The following is a 24,160-nucleotide window of genomic DNA, read 5'->3' as shown; positions in this document are numbered from 1 at the left end:
TATTATAGCGAAAATATTCTGGAGGGTGTATTAAAGCCTTGGGCATGAAAACATTTGGCCGCAGACCTTGGACATTCCAACAGAATTAAGCACCATCGCACTCACCACATGCCTCCCAAGAATGGTTACAAAATGAGGTTCCTCGCTTCATTTCCAGCGCATAATGGCCACCAAAATCTCCGGATACCAATCCGTTGGACTACTGTGTCTGGAGTATTTTGGAAAGCAAGGTTGGCACTAAAAATACCAAAGTGTCGATCACCTCAAGCCAGCGCTTCGCCGGGAATGGGCCAAAATACCGCAGAGCAACATTCGGGCAGCATGTGACGGTTTCATTGCCCTTTTGAAGGTCATAATTCATGCCAAAGGTGACCAATTTGAACTAATCTAAACTTATTCTAAAATTTCATTCTATGTTCGACATTTTTTGCTTTCATTCAATAAAACCATGTATTTATATCAGTACTATCTTCAATAGACTTCTCTTCTAATCCTAACACGACCCCCATGCAAAATTTCGTGAAGATCAGACGATAGCTGCGACCTGAATATAATAACCCCATTTTATTTATTTTATAAAAAGTCTTTCTGAATTGATGAGAATTGTTAGAAACCGACCAGCCGTTCTTGAGCTCTAATCAGTGTAATTAACATCCCCCTTCCTTGATGTATGAACTTCTATATATTTTACTATATATTTGATATCTTCAATACCTTGGATATCAGCATATATGTGAGTGTCTAATGTGACCTTTGCGTGTATTGGTCATTTCTCTAATTACGAAGACCACGTCTTTTAAGTAATTTTTTGTTATAGGAAATACCTATACCTGAACTTCAAATACGAAATTTGAAACAATTCCATCAAACTTGAAAGAACTGCCGAATATCAGGAGGTATTCTGTACTAGAACGTGAAACCGCATACTCAATTTCTTGTCATAGGCTGTAGTAACCAATACGAACTTTAAATGCGAAATTTAAAATAATTCCTGTCTATAATGTGTCTAATACCACAATAATACTAAAAATATTAAGAGGTACAGTTATATGTAGGCTATACGAAAACGTGGACCTGCACAGACAATTTTCTGTCATAGGCTGTAGTACTCGTTACGAACTTCAAAAACGAAAGTTGAAACAATTCCGGTGAATTGTGTCGTTAAAATGATCAAATTATCGATTATTTGGAGGTATCGTTGCATGGGGGCTACACGAAAACGTGGACCGACATTGTCCATTTATGAACTAACCCTGCCTGCTGGCATTTTGTTCAAACCATGCAAATTCTGATGTTTGGATCAGTAATAGGTCAGGTGGGAAAATAGGTCGGGGGGGGGGGGTGCATATTAACTTTGTCAATCCGTTTTTAACCTCGAAATCTTCATGTTACGTCCAACAAAGTATATATATATATATACTTTGTTATATACTTTGTTGGACGTAACATGAAGATTTCGAGGTTAAAAACGGATTGACAAAGTTAATATGCACCCCGCCGACCTATTTTCCCACCTGACCTATTACTGATCCAAACATCAGAATTTGCAAAGTTTGAACAAAATCGGATGATTATTTTCTTCAACAATGAAATTTAAAAATTGTTGAGGGAGGTACCAAGAGGTGTGGACCGATATTTTTCCATCTTGATCTATGTTTGATAATAATATTAGAATATGGTAAGTTTGGGTCTAATCGAATACTCCCTTCGTGGGTTATCGTGACAGACAGAAGGACGGACAACCCTAGATCGATTCCAAATATCCTAGAACGGATTTGATTCGAAGATACCTAGGGTCTAAAATCCTTATTTCGATGAGGCACGTTTTGGCCATATCAAATGTTATAAACCGTCTGCAGCGGTGTGGCTGAGGGTATAATGACTTGGACGACTTTCACAATGAGGAGGTTTTATTGATTTTATGCTTTAATAATTGTTGTTCTATTGGAGAAAGATTCAAAAATGTCTTAGATAAAAAATACTAAATGGATTGCAGTTTATTGTGTGTTTTAAAATTTCTTCTGTGATATATTCATTTTCTTTACAGATTAGACTATAAGTGATCTATATGGGAGTAGCGGTCTGATTATAATCTTACAATTTTAGAATTGAGTATCCAATGGCTGATACTTTCCAGTTCCTAACCATATGTAGCAATGACTATCGATATTTTGTATTTTTACGACGACTATGTATCGGAATTGACTTAAATTGGCATAGAAGATTATGAATAAAATTCTGGAATAGCCGCGTAGCTCTCCGATATCTTTCATATAAGATATTATTGCCGTTTGTGTCATATATGTCAATGGCATCCCAAAGAAATTTGGTATTTTATGTTTTCTGGTAATCTTATCTTCCGAAATAGCCAGTATATACTGAAATATTGGCTCACGACAGTCCATTCTTTGAATAATAAAAATCGACTTCATTAAACTTTCACACGTTCCATTTTTATACCCTCCACCATAGCATGGAGGGTATATTAAGTTTTTCACTCCGTTTCTAACACCTCGAAATATACATTTTAGATACCACAAAGTATATATATTCTTGATCAGCAAGAAATTCTATGTCGCTTTAGACGGTCTATCCGTCTGTGGAAATCACTCTAGCTTCCGAACGAAATGGAGTAAGTTGATAAAAATTTATTCAAATATATTTTCTGTCTGCAGGACTTTTGGTATTAAAAAGGGGCCATGTAGGTCCACATTTAGGTTTAGCCCCCATATAACGGTACCTCCCGATATTCGGTATTTTGATGATTGTAGCGACATTATTTACCGGAACTATTTCAAATTTGGTATTTGAAGTTCGTAGTAGATACTACAGCATAAAACAGAAAATGGATCATGTATGTTCACGTCTCTATATAGCCCCCATATAACGGTACCTCCCGATATTCGGTATTTTGATGATTGTAGCGACATTATTTACCGAAATTGTTTCAAAATTGGTATTTGAAGTTCGTAATGGATACTACAGCCTAAGACAGAAAATGAGCAATGTAGGTCCACGTCTTCGTATAGCCCCCACATAACGGTACCTCCCGATATTGAGAATTTTGATGATTTTAGAGACATTATTTAACGAAATTCTTTCAAATTTTGTATTTGAAGTTCGTAGTGGATATTATAGTCTATGACAGAAAATTGTCTGTGCAGGTCCATGTCTTCGTGTAGCCCATATATAACGGTACCTCCAGATATTCGGTATTCTGATGATTTAAGTGACATTATTTACCGGAATTGTTTCAAATTTTGTATTTGAAGTTCGTAATGGACACTACAGCATAAGACCGAAAATGAGCCATGTAGGTCCACGTCTTCGTATAGCCCCCAAATAAACGTACCTCTCGATATTGGGTATTTTGATGATTTTAGAGACATTATTTATAGTATGAAGATAGTAATTTATACTACAGCCTAAGACAGAAAATGAAATATGTAGGCCCACGTCTTCGTATAGCCCCCATATAACAGTACCTCCCAATATTCGGTATTTTGATGATTTTAGCGACATTATTTACCGGAACTATTTCAAATTTCGCATTTGAAGTTCGTAATGGATACTACAGCCAGACAGAAAATTGTCTGTGAAGGTAAACGTCTTCTTATAGCCCCCATATAACGGTACCCCCGATATTCGGCATTTTGACGACTTTAGGTACAATACCCACCGAAATTGTTTGAGGTCTCGTATTTGAAGTTCGTTATGTATGCTACAGCTTGTGACAGAAAATTGTCTATGCTGGTCCAGGTCTTCGCATAGCTCCGATGTAACGGTACCTCCCTATATACAATATTTTGATGATTTTAGCTACATTATTCACCGTTTATTTTAAGTTTCGAATTTAAATAATGGCTTATGACAAGCAATGCCCATGTAGGTCCACATCGTATAGACCATAATATAACGGCTATATTCGGTATTTTTAAAATTTTAACAGAATTTTTTAAGGATTTTATTTTTTGAATATTTCCATATTCATTCTAAATGGGTGACTAACTTGTTACGTGTTGACCTTAACGCAAAACAAATAAGCAAAGGCTATAGCCGTGCGGGGCTGACCATGTGATACCCTACAACACTACAATTGGTTCGAAGTCCCTTATGTCTAAATCCAATTTGGAAGATTTCTTTTTAAAATAATGTCAAAAATATTGCCCCTGTCCTGAACTCTTTTCTGATGCGCAATTCCGTGTCGATTATTTTTCACTTGTGGTCTATAGAGCGACTACACAATTAGATTTTTTTTATTTTTTTAGACCATTTGAACCCCTAAATGTACATCTTAAGAATAATAGGCTATAATTTTGACCCTAACCCTACCGTCATACAAAATTTCGTGTGGATCGGACGATAATTGCGACATGCATATAACACCCTCAAAACATAGTGTTGTGGAGTGTAAAAATTAAAAAAAAAATACAATTCAAAATTGGAAGTCAAATTGAAAAAATCGCATGCCATAAAAAATATGAAAAAAATTGAAAAAATTAACAAAAAATAATCCCTATTTTATTGTCATATTTTTACGCGATTTTCTTAGATTTTATCCTTTTTTCGCAAGAGACCATTTCGAATTGATGGGAATTGTAAAAATCGGCCAAGCGGTTCTTCACTTATAAATAAGATCTATTCTTTTACAAATATATTTACCTATTTTGCTATACATCCGGTTTCTTGGCTATTAGCATCACTGTAATGGTTAGAAGTGGTATTTTGATGTATTTGTGATTTGGTTGAGATTGAAAATATTCGCTGTTTAGTGGAAATTTTCCTATTTTCTTACGTAAAATTAGGGTATATTTTTCCCGCTAATTATTGTCCGATGACCATCTAAGTTGGTTAACTTCTGCCCAGCCCTGAACTCTAACTCTCTAATTTCCGCATCGATTGGTTCATAATTGTGGCCTATAGAGCAACTGCAAATTAAAGAAAATTTTCTATTTTTGGTCCATTTCAACCCATAAATATTTTGCAATCAACTGCAACAACAATAGGTTCTATTCTGACCCTAACTCTACCTCTATTTTCAATTTCGTGAGGATCGGGCCACAATTGTGACCTGTAGCGTAATTACAAATCAACATGGACAGACGGACAAAAAGAAACAAAAAAGTTGAATATGAATAAAGCCTTATCGAACTGGTGCAGCTGTAAAGTTAGTACGATATATGAAGTTTTGTTTGGTATGAACAAATTGTGAATTTTGAGTACTAAAATGAACTGGTGGAACGAATCTACAATTTTAAGTCGGACTTTATGCTGACGAAGTATCGGACACTTGCTAGTATACCTATATAAATCTTTTATTCTGACTTTCTATTTCTCTCGACATACCGAATGATACTTTCAAATCTGTTAAACAAGTACCCATAGTTTTTGGATTTTCACTAAAACTATTTCGACAGAATATTAGCAACGTGCATCAAAGAATTTAGCAAAGATACCCCACTTCTATTCCACGGCAACAACAAACAATTGAAGGCTACCTCGAAAAATAATTAATCACTAATGGCATTTAATGTCATTAAAATGGGCTCGCAAACAAAGAAGGGATTTCCTGTTACACCTTCATGCTGTCACACGTCCTTCCAAATCCATTCATTATATTCACGACAGACAGAACCCAACGAAAAAAGCTGCAACCGTAAACTATTTACTTAAAGCCAGCACGCAGTACATTCGCCGAATATTTGCACTAGACTTGTTAGGGATTTCTCTCCATTGAGTAGCGCTGAGAGCAAGAGAATCATCCATTTAATACATGTCCTGCTGGGCAACGTTTCTGCCACTGATGTTTGTTTTTTTTTTCTTTCTTTTGAACAAAAAAATCTCTGTAATTTATTGACAACCATTTATCTGTGCTGTGCTGTGAAAGAGAAACAGCTCGCCATCCAACCACGTTAAGGCCGGAATTTTAGTCCTGCCGTGCGCTAGGTACAATTCGTTTCTCAATTGTCACCGTTGCTTGTGTTTGTTTCACCATTTCGATTTGGTATTGAAATAAATGCCAAAAAGTATAAGTATGCGACATAATGTAACATTGAAAATTTTACACACTTAAATTAAGGAAAATATATATCTCAGCTGATTTCAGTGAGCCTTTCTTTGTTGGTGTGTGCGGGCAATGGCCCAGCAGTTTGTCGTGACAATTGCAGTGAGCAGTCATTGTCACTGAATCTGTTTTCTCATTTTTTTTTGTTGCTTTTTTGAATGTGACCATATCGAACATAGTCTTTATTGTTGCAAAATCTCCCATGCTGTGCGTTCCTTTTTAACGCTTTCTTTCCACCAGGCCGCCACTCTCTGCTTGCTCTTCCATTGTTTGTTGCCGGATATCGCCGTAGCCAAAAAAAAACGTGAGGGTAACAAAACTGGGATTTTGTTTCCGTTTTGCTGTGTTGTGTCCTTTCCGAGTCATTTCACTTTGTTTGTCAACTCAACTCAACATCCAATTAATAATTTTTGTGCGACACGTAACAATGGCCCTTAAATGACATTAATAAATTATGGATTTATGATGGTTGTTATTTGCTATTTATTATCCACATGGCATGAAAAATGTACTTTAATGACTTTATGATTTGTCGAAAGGCGGGTGAGAGCGGCGGTGGATGGCTAGATAAACTAGGAAGTGTGTGATTTTGGCATGAACCGAGAGATTAGAGTTGAAAGAAATTATGGAAGTTTTGCTGGGAGTTTGTTTTCAAGAGGAAGTAATATAACGAACTATGAGAAAGTAGAGGTAAAGGTTAATAAGGAATAAGCTAAATCTGGAATGAATTCAGGCGCCCACTTTTTCCATGGAGAATCTTAAGGTAAATCCACATTGGATATATGAGAAATAAGTTATGGTCCCTTGAAACGCTGAATATCTAAGTAAGATAGATTTTTACTTTCTACAAACCAAAAATATGCAATTTCAGCCCATTGGGAAAATTTATCTGAATTTTCATGAACCCATAACCTGAACTTGCACACCTTTTTCCGAGGACGTTTTTGAAATTTTCAAAATTACCGGACTACTTGTGACAAAATCATCAAAATACTGAGAATCCAAAAAACCCCAAAATCGTCCATGCCTTTGATATGGGATATTCATCCCTTCACCATAGAATGGAGGGTACCTTAAGTTTGTCATTCTGTTTGTAACAACTCGAAAAGTACAGGCTGAGATAAAAAACTGCAGCAAAGTCAAACGCCATAATTTTTACAGTTTTTTTTTTTTAATTTCTTTGAATGAAAGCAAAAAATGTCGTAAATAGCATCCAATTTTAGAATAAGTTTAGATTTGTTGCAATTGGTCACCGTAGGCACAAATTATGGCCTTCAAACGGTCAATGAAACCGTCACACACTGCAAAAATGTTGCTCTGTGGTATTTTGGCCCATTACCGGCGAAGAGCTTGTTTGAGGTGATCGACACTATTGTTTTTTTTTTCATGCCAACCTTGCTTTCCAAAATACTCCAGACACAATAGTCCAACGGATTGGTATCCGGAGATTTTGGTGGCCATTGTGTGCTGGAAATGAATCGAGGAACCTCATTTTGTAACCGTTCTTGGGTGGAGCGCGCTGAGTGCGATGGTGCTGAGTCTTGTTGGAATGTCCAGGGTCTGCGGCCAAAATGTTTGAGGGCCCAAGACTTCAATACACAATCCAGAATATTTTCGCGATAATATTCGGTATTTATTCTGATGCCACGGTCGATTAATACGAGCGACCATAGGCTGTTATGGCGGCCCACACCATCACTATGGCCGTCGCTTGAGTTTTGGTGGCAGACCGAAGGTGCACATTTTCAGCTGACAATTATTTTATTTGTTTACAAACTGCTGGACAACGAAAGTTTTCTCATCGGAGAAAACCAAATTCGGCAGTTCACCACTTTCGGCCAAGCGAAGTAACACTTTAGCTCTTTTGAGACTATTTTCTTTCTGTAGGGGCATAAGTTCTTGCACTTTTTGGAATTGCAATGGCTTTACCCCGAGCTCATTTTTCAATATTTGCCGAATGGAATATTGCGATATATTCAGCACACCAGCCATGTTTTGGCTACTGCAACGCGGGTTTCGATCAAGTCGCTTCTTTACTTTTCGAACCATTTGCTGTTTTCTTTCGTCCATGCTACCAGTATCACGGGACACAAAAGATTTATTCATATTTAAATGCTGGAGTGCTAATTTCCAAGTTTTCCAGCCAAATATAAAGAAATCACACTATCACCCTTGAATTCCATCACGAATAACTTTTTTTCTGGAAGATTGTCATCAAAATGCTTTCGTACACTTGTAAACAATATAATGGACTATCATTGGAACAATTTTAACAGCTGTCGGACAAGTGGTGTGGAAATGACAGCAGTCTGAAATTGGTTGCAGTTTTTTCATCTCACCCTTACATTTTAGACCCCAGAAACTATATATATTCTTGATTAGCAATAATTCCGTCTGTCCATGGGAATTACTCTAGACTCCAAACTACATAAAGTAGGTTTATAAAATTTTACAAAGATCTGAGTTAGGTTCGCCGGACTTTTGATATTGAAAATGGGCTGTATATGTCCACGTCTTGATATAGCCTCATATAACTGTACCTCCAGATATTCGATATTTTGATGATTTCAGCGACATCGTTCACCGGAATTATTTTAAATTTCGTATTTACACTTCGTAATGGCGACTACACCCTGTAACAAAAAATTGACTATACAGGTACAAGTCTTCGTATAGCACCTACATATCTGTACCTCCCTATATTCGATATTTTCAAGCTTGTAGCCACATTATTCACCAGAAATGATTCAAATATTTTATTCAAAGTTCGAAATGAGTACTACAGCGTATGAAAAAAGAAAAATACTCATGCCGACACACGTCTTTGTAATGCCCCATACAACGGTTTTTATTTAAGCTGTATTTTTCAGATTTTTTTGAAAATTTTCAAGTTACCTCCAAATGGTGGAGGGTATTAAAATTTCGCCACCGTCTTAGCTGCTTTTTTATATCCTAAAACATATGGCTAGAGGGGGCATATATCATGTGATACAGCCAAAACGTGTCTCATCGAAATAACGAATCTAAACCCTAGGTCTCTTTGGATTATATCCTACTTAGAATTATAATCAAACTTAGATCGAGTTCGAAGATATGCAATATCAGTCCACTCCTTCTGGTAACTCCCCCACGAAAGGTCGAAAAATATGTTACTGCACCGAAATAGAAAGGATAAATCGATTATGCTACAACTTTGCACATCCGAATATATGCATCAGTGCTAGGTCTGGTCTGAAGATGGAATATATCCGTCCTCTCCTTCCGGTACCTCCCCTGGGGGAGGTATTTACATCAGATTACATTTAGACTTAGCACATCGCAATATTTCTATCAACAGAAGATCTGTTATAAAGATAGAGATCGAACCATTCTTTCTGGTACCTCCCTCGCAAAGGGTTAATATTTTGAATAACAAAACCGATTATAAAATCTTAAATAAACTTCGTATTCTGTCCATATTTCACACATAAATATAAGATATATCGGGCCACTTCTTATGGTGCCTTCACCACGGAGGGCAACAATTTTGAATATCAATGAAGCTTTAAAACGCGAAATTAACATCCGATTCCAATCAGGTTTGGTTCTTCACAATATTTCCATCAAAGCAAAATCTGTTAAAAAGATGGTAGATATCGAACCATTTCTTCTGGTACCCTATGTCCGGGTTCAAAATTTTGTAAAACAAAAAGAAAGCATATAAGCATCTAACTGTCTTCAAATTTGACACATACAAACATTTGTTTAACACATGATCTGTTGTGAAGGTGATGCGTATCTGCGAACCCCTTCTGATACCTCACCCACAAAGAGTCATTATTTTTTAATACTTTTATCTGTCATAGCTTAGGAAACTTGTCGGCGTTTCTTTACAACTTGCTGTATCTAAATATTTCTCTCGACCAGAAACTTGAGATAAATATAGAATTTATGATTTCGCATAAAATTGGATATAAGTGATCGATTTTTTCCCACACCAATATTTTTATCTGCATTAGATAAAGAATGAAAATATAATGCTGCGGTCGACTATATCTGGTACCTCACACACATGTTAACATTTTCTAAAATTGATTACATATCTCATATAAAGTGAAGAAAATAACCTATGCAGTCCAAACCTATCACGTCGTAATATTTATATCATGTTTATTTAGGTCCAATACGAAATGGACAATATTGGCCCATTTCTTCGGAATCTACTCCATAGAGGGTCAAAAATTTGAAAAATCATAACAGAAGTCAAAATATATTGAAATAATCGAACATTGGCTGAAGGTTGTCGGCAAAACCGACTGATACTTTCTATACCCTCCACCATACTATGGAGGGTATATTAATTTTGTCATTCCGTTTGTAACTCCTCGAAATACTCATGTCAGACCCAACAAAGTATATATATTCTTGATCAGTGTAAAATTCTAAGAGGATTTAGCTATGTCCGTCTGTCTGTCTGTTGTAATCACGCTATCTTTCGAACAAATTGAGATAGAAGGCTAAAATTTTGCACACATGTATATTTTGCCAGTAGGCAGGTTAAGTTTGTAAATGGGCCATGTAGGTCTAAGTTATCATATAGCCCCCATATAACGGTACCTCCCGATATTCGGTATTTTGATGATTTTAGCGACATTATTTAACGGAATTGTTCCAAATTTAGTATTTGAAGTTCGTAATAGATACTGCAGCATAAAACAGAAAATGGGCCATGTAGGTCCACGTCTTCGTATTGTTATATGTTTAGAAGATGGTTCTGAGTTACTGAATGGGAGTTCAATATTTTATAGTGATCCTGTAAAATATTCCTTGTCTAGGTATTCTCATATCTACCCTGAATAGGTTGAAATATTTCTCATATAAAGTAATATTGCAAGGCAGAGTTTCCCATTTCCCTACAGATTAGCATCCACTATAATTTAGTGTACAAAGTATCCATCCCCTCCGACAATAACCTCTGTTTGTTTGTTTAGCGTTCCTCCATGTTTCATGCTGGCTGTGAAAACAGTTTTATTGAAAAGTGCAAACTGTTGTTATTGTTTGCTCACTGTCTGGCGGAGGAAAAGTTTTGCAATTGTTTAAAATTCACTGTTAACTGTTTTCTGTGTTAGACCAAAGTTTAATTTTCTGATGTGTTTTCCGTTATTTTTTATGCTTATTATTATTAACTTGCCATTCAACTGTGTGTCTGTGTTTTTTCCTGTGGTTATTTTGTGTGTTTACGTTCGTTTTCATTAAACAGTGTTTTACCGACGGCATTATTATTTGGTGAGTGTGGGATTTGTATTCAGTTCGGTACATATTTTCGGTTGGTTGTTTTTTTTCGGGGAAGGGAATTCAACTTTTTCGTGTCGGATTTTAATGGTATATTAATAATGTTTGCAAACTGTTGTTTTTTTCTACAGATAGTAGAAGATGATGTTGTTTTCTGTAAATCGTAGAGGAGGTTGCATATAACGGAGTGGGTGGAATATTTGTTTTATGCTTCAATTTAATCCCTTGCCAGTAAAGAGCTAAGCTGTGAAGGAAAATTTTTCTTTATTTCTGGCTTAGTCCACTCAATTTTCGGGCAGATTTTTCCAACCTATATGCTTTCTTCACATGTGATCTTAATCATTACTTTTCGCAATCTATGCCTCACACCACAGGATCTAATCATCATAACCTAATCAAATCCATGCAACAAAACATAAATCCTACCACAAAGTTCTTGTTTATCCACATGTCTCCTCACAGAGATTACATATGATTTTTATCCACATTTCGCCCACCATTTTTAATCCAGATTATCTAGGAAAATCCCTCAAAAACATAACAGACGTTTCCACTGACCTACAAAAACGGATTGAGAAAACAAAAACGTTGTGTTTATACAAATGTATGAAAAATTCCTGATTAATGATAAAAATATTGATAAATATTTTCTCAAGAAAATGTGTTTTAGCTATGCCATTGTTAGGGATAAAGAGCAACCTCAAATTTTTGTTGGCCTTATGAAAACGAAAAAATTGTGTTTTTCTCCCGTTTCCAGTGATCATTACAGAAATCTAGTTTCGGGTGGAGATTAAAAATTGCAGATTTTTGTAAAATATTATACAATTCTTTGAGGGATTTTGAAAACCAAATTTTGAAAAAAAAATAATATTTCGATGGCAGTGATTTTAGATCATTGTTGGAAAAATATGATTTTAAGTAGAGATTTGAAAATCTATGTTGATCTTGTGATACATATTTGTATTTAAAGGGACCATGGGATTTGGAAAAATAGCCTAACGGCACATAAATCTGCTCAAAAATTGTATTTTAATCAGTTAAATCTCTGTATATCTAATCTTGCAATCAAACCATTACAGCATGAAAATATATTCCCAATGAAAATGTCATTGCATATTACCGATAATTCAAAATTTCAAAATTAAATCCAAGAATTGTTATTGTTCCGATTATCCAGGTCTACATTGTATTAAACCTACTCTTTAAGCAGCAAAAGAAGTAAGATTAAAATGAGAAAATATGAAGGAATGTGTATATACCGGCACAAAATTTAATACAGATTCGTGGTGTAGGAGCTAAGGCGCCGGAGGCAACTGAGTCCCGGATACCCTTCAGAAGGGTCGCTATTCTAACACTATTTTGAAGCTTTGTGAGAAAATTTAGTTTTTGTCAGATTATGGCGAAGCATGAAAAATTTCTGATTCATTTTCAGAACCACGAATAAAATGTAAAACTACGAATTTTTATGAAAATTTGAAACGGATTATCAGGAACAAAAATATGGTATATGGATGGTATACACCATAGTATGGAGGATATATTTAGTTTGTCATTCTGTTTGTAACACCTCGAAACATACATTTTAGACCCCACGAAGTATATATATTCTTGATCAGAACAAAATTCAATATCGATCTAGCGATGTCCGTCCGTCTATCCGTCTTTACGTCGGTGGAAATGGATAAGTAGGTTGATAAAATGTTTCTCATGTATGTTATGTGCGCAGGACTTTTGGTATTGAACTTTCTTACAGTTTTTTTTTTAATATTGAACAGATGACGAGTTTAAGAATTAATAATGAAAAACCTTGTGAAAATTGGAATAGCTTGTTTCATATCTCGTACCAATTGAATATTATGGCTGCGGGAACCTCAAGTATAAAATCGTATAGAACATGTATATAGCTATAGGAGAATTTCATAAAATTACGTTCAGTCCATTATCCATTCTGTTTGAGATAATTTTACACATTTGGTACACAATAAAATTGACAAGAACCATATCAAAATTTGGACCCATTATGACGAGTTTCTTTATGGGTGGATTATCTCTTCCCAAAATATATTCAATAAAAGTATAACTCCTCAAATGTGGCTGTAGGTAAATTTTTCACACAAGGAAAACGAACGGCGTTTTCACTTGTTTTTTCTTCGATTATCGTACTTTACTAAAATATAGTTCCGGAAGGTAAATAAAAATAAGTAAAAAACAGTAAGTTAGGCCGGGCCCATCATTGAATAGCCTCCACCATTTGGAACACATTTGGAAATTTTCAAAAAAATAAAATCCGGTAAAAATGCTGTTAAAATCTTAAAATACCAACTATAGGAAATCGCCGTCATTTACGAAGACGTGGACAAATTTTGTCATAGGCCATTACAATATTTAAATGTGAAACTTGAAAAAAACTACGGCAAATAATGTAGCTAAAACTATCAAAATACCGAATGTAGAGAAGTACCGTTATATGAGTGCAATACGATAGACAGCAGTATCTATTAGGAACATCAAATATGAAATTTGAAACAAAACCGGTGAACAATGACTCTAAAATCATCAAAACATACGATGTTGTGGACCTACAGGGTGAGATGAAAAAACTGCAACAAATTTCAGACTGCTATCATTTCTATCACTCTTCCGACAGATGTTAAAATTATTCCAGTGACAGCTCATTGTATTGTTTATAAGCGTACGAAGGCATTTTGGTGAGAATTTTCCAAAACAAAAAAATATATCCGTGATGGTATCAAGCATGTTAGTGTGATTTCTTTATATTTTGGCTGGAAAACCCCAAGTGGCTATCGTTAGAGCACTCCAGCATTTAAATATGAATAAATCTTTTGTGTCTCATACCATCGCTCGTTACCGTGATACTGGTACAGTAGCTCGATGTCAAGGAAGTGGACGGAAGAAAACAGCTACATCAGCAGAAGCGACTTGATCGAAACCCGCGTCGACGTGGCCGAAAAATGGCTCTTGAGCTAACCATATCGCAATACCCCATTCGGCAAATATTGAAAAATGAGTTCGGGTAAAGCCATTGAAATTCCAAAATGTGCACCGCAACAAAAAGAAAATAGACTCAAAAGAGCTAAAGAGGTACATCGCTTGGCCCAAAGTGGTTAACTGTTGAATTTGGGTTTTTCCGACGAGAAAACATTTGCCAAAAATGTCAGCTAAAAAAAGTTATGGCGTTTGACTTTGTTGCAGCTTTTCTATCGCACCCTGTATATTTTCGAGATCAACGTAAAATTCTGAATCGATTTGAACATGTCCGTCTTTGGTAATCACTCTTACTCCCTTCGAACTTACCCAGATAACAAAAATCTTGGTCATAAGCACTTTATGCCGGAAATGACAATAGAATGGCAAATGTGATATGATAGAATGATACCTTCCAATATTCCAAATTTTGATGATTTTAACTATATTTTTCAACGGAATTGTTGAAGTCACACATATTTTTCAACGATTTTTTTAAGTTTCTTTACTAAAGTTCCTAATGAGCAGAACAGTGATAACATGTTTATTCGGGTTATTGTAGTATTTAGTTGTTGCAAAATAGTTAGGTTTAATCCCACTATTGTTGTTGTTGTTATAATATGTTCTTAATGGGCACTACATTATCCGGCAGACAAGTTTCTATATAGGTCCATGTTTCAATAGCCTTATATAACGGTTCATCAAGGGTTCCTAAATATTTTTGTTGGATAATTGACTAACATTTATGAGGTACAGGTCGAAATATTTCTCTCCAAAAATTAAATTAAAGGTATTTTCGATTTCAATGGACACCAACCAAACGGAGCCCTGCATAATCATTAGAACACCTGAGTAATTTGTTTTCAAGTTTTGTACCATGGCGTAATATTTAAATATCCGTTGAAATAAATTTTTAATGCAATGTCATTGTTGGATGTCCTTTAAACGCGTTGCTTTAATTTTAAAATTTATTCTGATTTTTTTTAAAAAATAAACAAGAAATAAGAAACGAATTTTTCATAAATAGCCGAGATATTTAAATTTTTTGTAAGTGATAAAATGTCTACAAATGAAAATTCCTAAAAATGTGCTGAAAAGTGTTCACTTTTTTCAGAATCTGCTAGAATCTATTAGGTTTGCAGATTTTTTGATATCAAAAAGGAAAAAACGGTTATCGTAGTAAATCGATTTAATTTTTTTGCTGATTCTTCAATTGTTCCATAAGAACAGAACTTTTTTTATTAATCCTAAATACCAAACGATATGGTTCGGAACTGTCTCAATAGTACATTTGCCGTCGGTGCAACAAGTTCATATTTTTTTTTTTTTCGAAAAATTATCCATGAAATTCTTTTCTTAGATATTTTTAATTGTTTAAGAATTTATGTTTATTTTGAGATCTATGCTTATTAACAATTTAAATAAATTTCCATATATGTTTCTATTTTTTTCGAATATATTAAAAAAAAAAATATTGTCGCATTACGAATACCAATTCGAATCGATAATTTGTCTTTTACGTTGCCATTCATAATAAATCTTTTCTGCGGAGTTGTCCACTTTAATGTACCTGTTTCTTTTAAAATTCTATTGAAATTGGCATAAAATTGGCTCCGAATAGTTAAGATACAATTTCGTTTCAAATTCTGCCAAAGCAACAAATTGTCTTTATTTTTCTAAACAAAGAACGAATCCTTCCTTTTTGAATTTAAAAAAAATAATTTTTTATAACCTTTCTAATTTGTTGGCATATTTATTTCTCATATTTCCCCCAAATATGTGTTCTATTCCACACAAATAAAATGTATCTCCATTCACTGTTCCAGTTAGTGCCATGGCCAAACACGAAAAACGTCCTCTAATCAATTGTCATCACTTTTCCATATTTCCTCTGCTCTGTTCTCGTTTCGTATTATTTTTTTTTGCGGAATTCTGTCGTCACCATTCATTTGCTGTCCTGTCATCAACATAGTGCAATAAGGCGTGTGATAAACATGACAGTTTTATGACACTCGACACAACCATGATGGCTAGCATATGGTTCGCTACTGACAGACCGAAAAGCCAAAATGACATTATAACGACCAGGAGAAACAAGAATCATTTAACGAGAGAATAAGATTTACATTTTCTCTCCGATTTCTACAAAATTCATTGTGAGAGTTATTCTCTGGCATGAAAAATTTGCTACCAGTTGCTCTTTTGCCTAGCTATGTCATGCATTGACAAGGGTAACCCCAAAAATTAGGATTGCCATTGTTGAGAAATTTTCTGAATGCCTCAATGTGATTGGTGGTTTTGTGGAAATGAGAGAGATTAACATTTAGCTAACGGTGCTCACTTGGGAGTTGAATGCAGGGTCGTTTAGCTTTGCTAAGAGTTTTCCGCTCTGCTCTCTTGCGGGATTTTTTGGTAGAGAAAACCGCTTGGAAAACCTGTTTGCTTCATGGCGCTGTACTGCTGATTGACAACACATGCCTTTACTGTATGCTATGCCAGGCATACTTATGGCGCATGCGAAATGATTGGCTGTTAAAGACGCCATATTTGAAAATTACTCCACAAGTAAGAGAGACAAAATATATTGGCTTCCTTGTTTGTCACAAGCAAAGCAAGCCGGATGGGTTAACTTAAACAGGTTTCAAGTGTTAAGTGGGAAATGCATTGTTTGTATGGCAGAGAGAGGAATTGAGAGACTGTTTTTACTTATCTCTCTACTCATTACGTTCGTTTGCTCTCTTGCCAATTATTCTCTGGTTCAATCGACTTGCTTGTGAGCATTGTTTGTTGCATTGAAATTCTCGCCGAGGTAAGGTACTCTTGTGTGCCCCAGCACAGAAATCAGTTCGAGTTCAACTGTCGTAGCGTTCAGACGTTTTCGGAAAAAAGCAAAAACCCGAGTAAAGAAATAGAAATATACCCCCTGAAAGCTCAAAACGGTTCTCAGCAAAAAAAAAAAAAGAAATATTGAAATAAAAAAAATTGAAATTTCAATAAGAGAAAAAAAAATCATATATAAAAGCGGAAGCTTGAAAAATAACGGAAAACAGACCACTTTGAAAAAAAAAAAGATAATACAACTATCAATACAAATAATAAAAAATATTGATAAAGAGAAGGAAATAAACCTGAAAAAAGTGAAAGTGAATTATTAAAAAAAAAATTGAATCATCCAATTTTTTTTGTGGATTACCAAGGCAAAAAAATAAATAATTTTTTTGCTGCAACCTCACCATTAACCAAACAAATTTTGTGGATTACCATTCCTGCTCCAGCGCCAGCCTTTTTTTGTGGATTAGTTCCAGTTTTTTGAAAACCCCAACATCATCATGGTTGTCTTAGAAGGTGGCGGTGGTGTTGTTACCATCGGCAATAACCAATATTTACAACCTGATTATTTGGCTCCAATGCAGACAACGGTTAGTATTAAAAAAAAGAAATAACAAATTAAAATTTCCAAATTAAATGGTTTGGAGAGAAGAGTTAAGGAAGAAATTAAGAAAATTGAAAAATACAATTTTTAGGACCAAAAAAATTAAAAATTTTAAAAATATTTTGCGAAAATTTGAATTTTTTAAGAAAGGCCTTTCAAAAATTAATAGTATTTTTGAGTCAAATAAAAATTTCAAATACATGTTTTAAGAAATTTGAGTTTTTTAGAAAAGACCGTCAAAATGCAGATAAATATTCAAAAATTATGGTCCCAAGCAGCTAATCGAAATAAGAACTTTAGTTTAAAAAAAAACCAAGTCCGTAAAATTTCTGTTTTTGAAAATTTTTAAAAAATACCAAATAATTCCATTTTTGAAAATTTAAAAAAAAAAATACCCTAACAAAACATGAAATATTAGAAAATACGTAACTTTCTATGTTTTTTTAAAAATATTAAAATACGGAAAAATAAACTTCGAATTTGCTCGAAGTTTATTTTTCCGTATTTTATTTTTCCTTAAAATATTGTCGAATTCAAAATAATATATTTTCAAAGTATTCAAAAAAAAAAAAATAAATAAATAATAAATAAATAAATAAAAAACTCAGAAAATAATTTTTCTTTATTTTTAATATTTTTTTTCATTTTTTATTTTTTTCTCTGTATTCCGAAAAAATTCAAAGTCGATAGTTTGTAATTATTTGAAAAGAAGTTTTTAGAATACAGTATTGAAAGTTTTTGAATTTTCACCTTAAGTAAAACCAATATTTTTGCCTTTGGTACGGAGAGGTCCTTTCTCTCTCTTGGCGTAAACAAAAAATTAAAAAAGGAAAAATATTTCGAAAAACTGATAGGTTCTAAATGCACTACAAGATACTAGATCTAATTTAATAGGTTTTTATTTTTAATTTTGAACTTTAAAAAAAATCCAGTCAATATTGGAGTTGATTTTTTCCAATTAATTTTAGACAAAAATTATTTCACGTTTTGTACAGAAAACAAAATTTTGAAAACAGATACCAAAAAAAAATTGAAGAAAAGTAGTCCCGACGGCTATTAAATTAGAGTTATTTTAGAGAATTGAAAAAATAAATCCAAAAAAAATAAATGAAAACTAGTAAAAATTAGGAAACTTTGAAATTTGAAAATTTGTTTTTTTTTTTTAGTTTTGAAAGTCAAAGAAAAATCCAGAAATGTTCTTATTGAAATCCAAACATTCAGAAAAATAACAAAAAATGAAGCTCTTAAGAGTCTTCATCTACAAAATCGTATTAGAGTAGAATAAAATCTGCTTTGGAAAAAAATTTTGTTAAATCTTTAAACTTCCGATCTATTTTCAAAAACCAAAAAAAACGTCGATTTAAATCTCCTTCGAAGAAACTAGATTTTCTTAAATCTATTTTTTTTTTTCAACAATTTCTCTCTTCCTAACTCCTTAATAAAATGGAAATTTAAGAAATTAATTTCTTAAATTTTTTCATATAAAAAAAAAATCCAAAAAAAATTAAAAAAAAAATGATAGGAAAAAAACTAAAAACTATATTCTTTTCTTCGATCTCCACCAAAAAAAAAACATTTTCCCTTTTAAAACCACCCAACTAATGTTCCCCCTCTTCTCCCCTCTCTCTGCTTACAGATGGATTCAAAGAAAAGTCCTTTGGCTTTGTTGGCTCAAACGTGTTCACAAATCGGTGCCGATTCGTCGGCTGTCAAACCCCTACTGGCATTGGATAAATCGAAAAAATCCGGTTCATCATCATCGGCCTCATCGACATCGTCAAGTGTTGGTTCGGAGACTTCAGGTTCCGCCAAATCACCGACCCAAGCAAAATCACCCAAATCGACAACACCCACCACCACAGAAGTCAAATTGGCCTTTAAGCCCTACGAAACGAATGTGCTGAGTCAACAGAATCAAAATACCTTCAAATCATCATCATCCTCATCAGATATGGATAACAATCGTCCCAGCTCTAAGACTTCATCACACAATGGCGAAAGCACTCGAGTACCATCACGCAACAAATCGAATAGCTCACCGGAAAATTTCAATAAATCCCAAGATTTGTCCACCTCTGGTGGTTCGAGTACTCCACATGACACAAGCCGTAAGACGGTGTCACCAGCTGGTTCGTCACAACGTGGTGCCAGTCCCATTGTTCGTTCCGGCATGGAAGTGTTGAACAATGCCAATGGCTCGGCCCAGCATCCCAAGGAAATGAGCAGCATGGCCCAGGCTGCTGCTGCAGCCGCTGCTGCCTACAAGGCTGCTGGTGCCCCATATGGTTTGAATCCCCTGTCGGCCTTGTGTTGTCCTCCTGGCATGGAGCAACATGCCGCCGCCAATCCTGCCTTTCGCCCTCCCTTTGCTGCTGGTGGTTTTTCACATCATCATGCCGCCATGTTGGCTGCCGCTGCTGCCAATGGTGGTTATCCTGGAGGTCCCGGACAACAACCCCCAAATCCCTACATTAGCTATCAACGTATCAAAACTCCCACCGGCGGTGAAGCAATTGTGCCGATTTGCAAAGATCCCTACTGCCCTGGTTGTCCCTACTCGGCCCATACTCAACAAATGTTGATGGGTGCCCCCTGCCCGGCTGGTTGCACACAATGTGAACATCAGAAATATGGCATGGCTGCCATGATGGGTGCTGGCGCCGGTTTACCGCCAGGACATCCCTATTCGCAAGCTGCCGCCGCCGCTGCTGCCAGTGCTGCTGCTGCCCGTTCCGCACCCTATGTCTGCAGTTGGGTTGTGGGTGATGCCTACTGTGGCAAGAGATTCCAAACATCCGATGAACTTTTCACCCATCTAAGGACCCACACTGGTAATCTGTCAGATCCTGCTGCCGCCGCCGCTGCTTTGGCCCAATCACAAGCTCAATCTTTGCTGGGTTCTCTCTTTCCTCCATCGGCGCTGAGAGGTGGTTATCCTGCACCCCAGCTTAGTCCCATGTCTGCGGCCGCCGCCGCTGCTGCAGCCTCACGTTATCACCCCTATGCCAAGCCACCAAGTGCCATGGCGGCAGCCGCTGGTGCCTCACCATTTGGTCCTCCCGGAGCCTTTAATCCTGCTGCCGCCGCTGCTGCTGCTGCCTTGGGTCCCTACTATTCGCCCTATGCCATGTATGGTCAACGCATTGGCTCGGCAGCTGTACATCAATAAATTTGATAGGGAACTTCGTGTGAGCATGAAAAGCAATAGCCCAACCCATTGAGGGCTACTAGTGAAAGTGATCTTTATCAACAACCATCTCATGAATGTCATACCAAAAAAGAACAAAGAAGAAGAGAAAAATAGAAAAGGAGGCAGAATTTCCAGGGATTCCTCTCGAGCAAATTGCTCCAGAGTTAAGCCAATAGAGGAGGCGTTTTCAAAACCACACACATTTTGGAAGCATATACCGCTCATTGTTGGTACACAAGGGCAACTCCCCCAGACCCTCCCAAATGAAAAAACTGAAAAAAACAATGAAAACTAAGAGTCAAAACCGTCCAAATAAATGGACTGGTTTCAATACTGTGATACTAAATTGTAGTTTTGAAAAACAAAAAAACCAGAATAGTTTGTTAGTTTTAAAACAAAAGAAAGAGAGAAAAGAAAAACATTTTACTAAGACTAACTGGAAAAAAATTAAAAAAAAACATTTGTTTAAAAAAATATTAATTTTTTCTCAATTAAAAACAAACAGAGAATAATTTATTTTTTTGTTTTGTTAAAAATTTCATCTATCAAACAGCCAAAGCATACAAAATATTTCCATTGAAAAAAGAAAAAAAAAAACAAAATTATTGTAAGGAAAAAACAATCCCAAAACTTCCATAATTTTGTTGCTTTTTTTAAAAATCACAAGAAAAAATAATTTGCTTTGTTCATTCGTTTTATTTTTTATATATAACAGAAAAAAAACAATTACATCTTTATTATTATTTTAGTTATTTAGTGCTTAAGATATTTTTTTATATATAAAAATTTAATTGTAATTTTGCCTAGTTTTTTTAATTAATTAATTGCTATATTCAACAACAATATGTCTTTGTATCCCAAAAAGAACAACAATCACAACTCCAATACAATCCAAACATCTTAGATTTGCTCTACCTATAAATATATGTGTATTAAAAACAAAACAAATACAAACTATAATTGATCTTATACAATACAAAAACAAAAAATTAATAAGAAAAACCAACACACACACACCATAATTATAATTGTATATTTTACATTTGTTTGGACATAAAAAAAAAATACTACAGACACCTTATAAATTATACTTATTATTAAAAGAAAAAACAAAAAACACATACACACAAAAAACCCAAAAACAACAAAATGAAAAAAATATAAAACAAAAAAATTTGAAAATTTTAAATCCATGCATTTTATTTGGTAGACACAATTTTTGGGAATGGCTCATAGAAGGGTTTGGAAAAAGTTGGGATTTGAATCCATCCAACTTTGTAATGTTGATCGAAATATACAAACATTCGGGGTGGGCTAAAAAACTGCAACAAAGTCAATCGCCATAATTTTTACATTTTTTAAATTTTATTGAATGAAAGCAAAAAATGTCGGAAATAGCATCAAATTTTAGAATAAGTTTAGTTTTGTTCGAATTGGTCAACTTTGGCACGAATTATGGCCTTAAAACGGCCAATGAAACCATCACACGCTGCCTGAATGTTACTCTGCGGTATTTTGGCCCATTTCCGGCAAAGCGCTTGCTTGAGGTGATCGACACTTTGGTGCCTACCCTGCACCAAAATACTCCAGAGACAATAGTCCAACAGATTGGTATCCCGTATCCGTATCCGGTGGCCATTGTGCGCTGGAAATGAAGCGAGGAACCTCATTTTGTACACATTCTTGGGTGGCACGTGCTGAGTGCGATGGTGTTGAGGAATGTCCAAGGTCTGCGGCCAAATGTTTGCGTGCCCAAGGCTTTAATAGGCCCTCCAGAATATAATATTCGGCTGGCACGGTCGATTAATACGAGCGGAGAACGACCATCTGCTGTTATGGCGGCCCACACCATCGCCATGGACGGCGCTAGAGTTCTGGTGGCCAACCGAAGGTGCACATTTACAGCTGACCTCTTTGGCAAGTAAACACTATCATTTGTTTGGACAACGAATGTTTTCTCATCGGAGAAAACCAAATTCGGCAGTTCACCACTTTCGGCCAAGCGAAGCAAATTTTTAGCTCCTTTAAGTCTATTTTTTCTGTTACAGTGTAAGTTCTCGCACTTTTTGGAATTTCAATGGCTTTACCCCGAACTAATTTTTCAATATTTGCTCGAATGGAATATTGCGATATGTTCAGCTCACGAGCCATTTTTCGGCCACTGCGATGCGGGTTTCGAACAAGTCGCTTCTTTAATTTTCGAACCATTTCTGCTGATGTTGCTGTTTTCTTCCGTCCCCTTCCTTGACGTCGGGCTACGCTACCAGTATCACGGTAACAAGCGATGGTACGAGACACAAAAGATTTATTATACCCTACACCACAAGGTGGTCAGGGTATTATGTCTTTGTGCATTTGTTTGTATCAGGCAAAAGGAAACGAGATAGACCCATAGTTCCTTTTGATGATCTGCATAGAATCACATTCTGAGTCGATTTATGCATATCCGTCCGTCCGTCTGTCCATGTATTTTTGTAAACAAAGTACAGTTCGCATTTATTATTTGTTTGGCCCAAGGACGAACCCTATTGAAATTGGAGATAATCGGTCAAAATTTAGATATAGCTCCCATATATATCTTCGTCCGATTTGCCTTTTATTGTGCACCAAACGTGTAATATCAGTTCGAATAGTATAGAATTTTGCACGTACGATCAGATTGGACCTTAAAATAAGTATGTCAAATTTGATCGAAATCGGTTCAGATATAGCTATAGCTCCCTTACATATTGTGCATCCGATTTGTTATTTTTGTCCTCCGCAGCCAGCCTCTGTAACAGCAATATTTGGCGAAATATATCAAATGCAGCTCAGAAATACCTTTGCTAAATTTTATCGAGATCGGTTCAGATTTGGATATAGCTCCCATATATAACTTCGTCCGATTTACTTTTTATTGTGCACCAAACGTCTAATATTTGCCCAAATTGGATGGAATTTGGCACTTACGACCGAATTGAGTCTAGAAGGTAGTATGCCAAATTTGGTGAAGATCGGTTCAGATATAGCTATAGCTCCCACATATATTGTTCATCCGATTTGTTGTATTTGTTACCCACAGCCGTAATGTGCACTCCGTAACAACGATATTCAGGGAAATATATCAAACACAGCTCAGAAATATCTTTGCCAAATTTTGTCGAGATCGGTTCAGATTTGGGTATAGCTCCCATATATATCTTTATCTGATTTCAAATTAATTTTGCACCAAATGGGC

At 35.4% G+C, this 24,160-nt stretch overlaps 1 protein-coding gene across 1 annotated transcript; it reads left to right on the top strand.

The window, feature by feature from the left end:
• Window positions 1-17,155: 17,155 nt before the first annotated feature.
• LOC101892383 (zinc finger protein Noc) lies at window positions 17,156-22,132 on the top strand. The gene is made up of 2 exons (XM_005179840.4): window positions 17,156-17,739; window positions 19,390-22,132. The coding sequence occupies exons 1-2, from the start codon at window positions 17,650-17,652 to the stop codon at window positions 20,920-20,922; spliced, it is 1,623 nt and encodes a 540-aa protein (XP_005179897.1). The 5' UTR covers window positions 17,156-17,649; the 3' UTR covers window positions 20,923-22,132.
• Window positions 22,133-24,160: the final 2,028 nt, after the last annotated feature.

The sequence above is a fragment of the Musca domestica genome, unplaced genomic scaffold, assembly GCF_030504385.1.
Source record: "Musca domestica strain aabys unplaced genomic scaffold, Musca_domestica.polishedcontigs.V.1.1 7, whole genome shotgun sequence".
Lineage (NCBI taxonomy): Eukaryota > Metazoa > Arthropoda > Insecta > Diptera > Muscidae > Musca > Musca domestica.
This window is presented reverse-complemented; position numbering and strand designations above follow the sequence as displayed.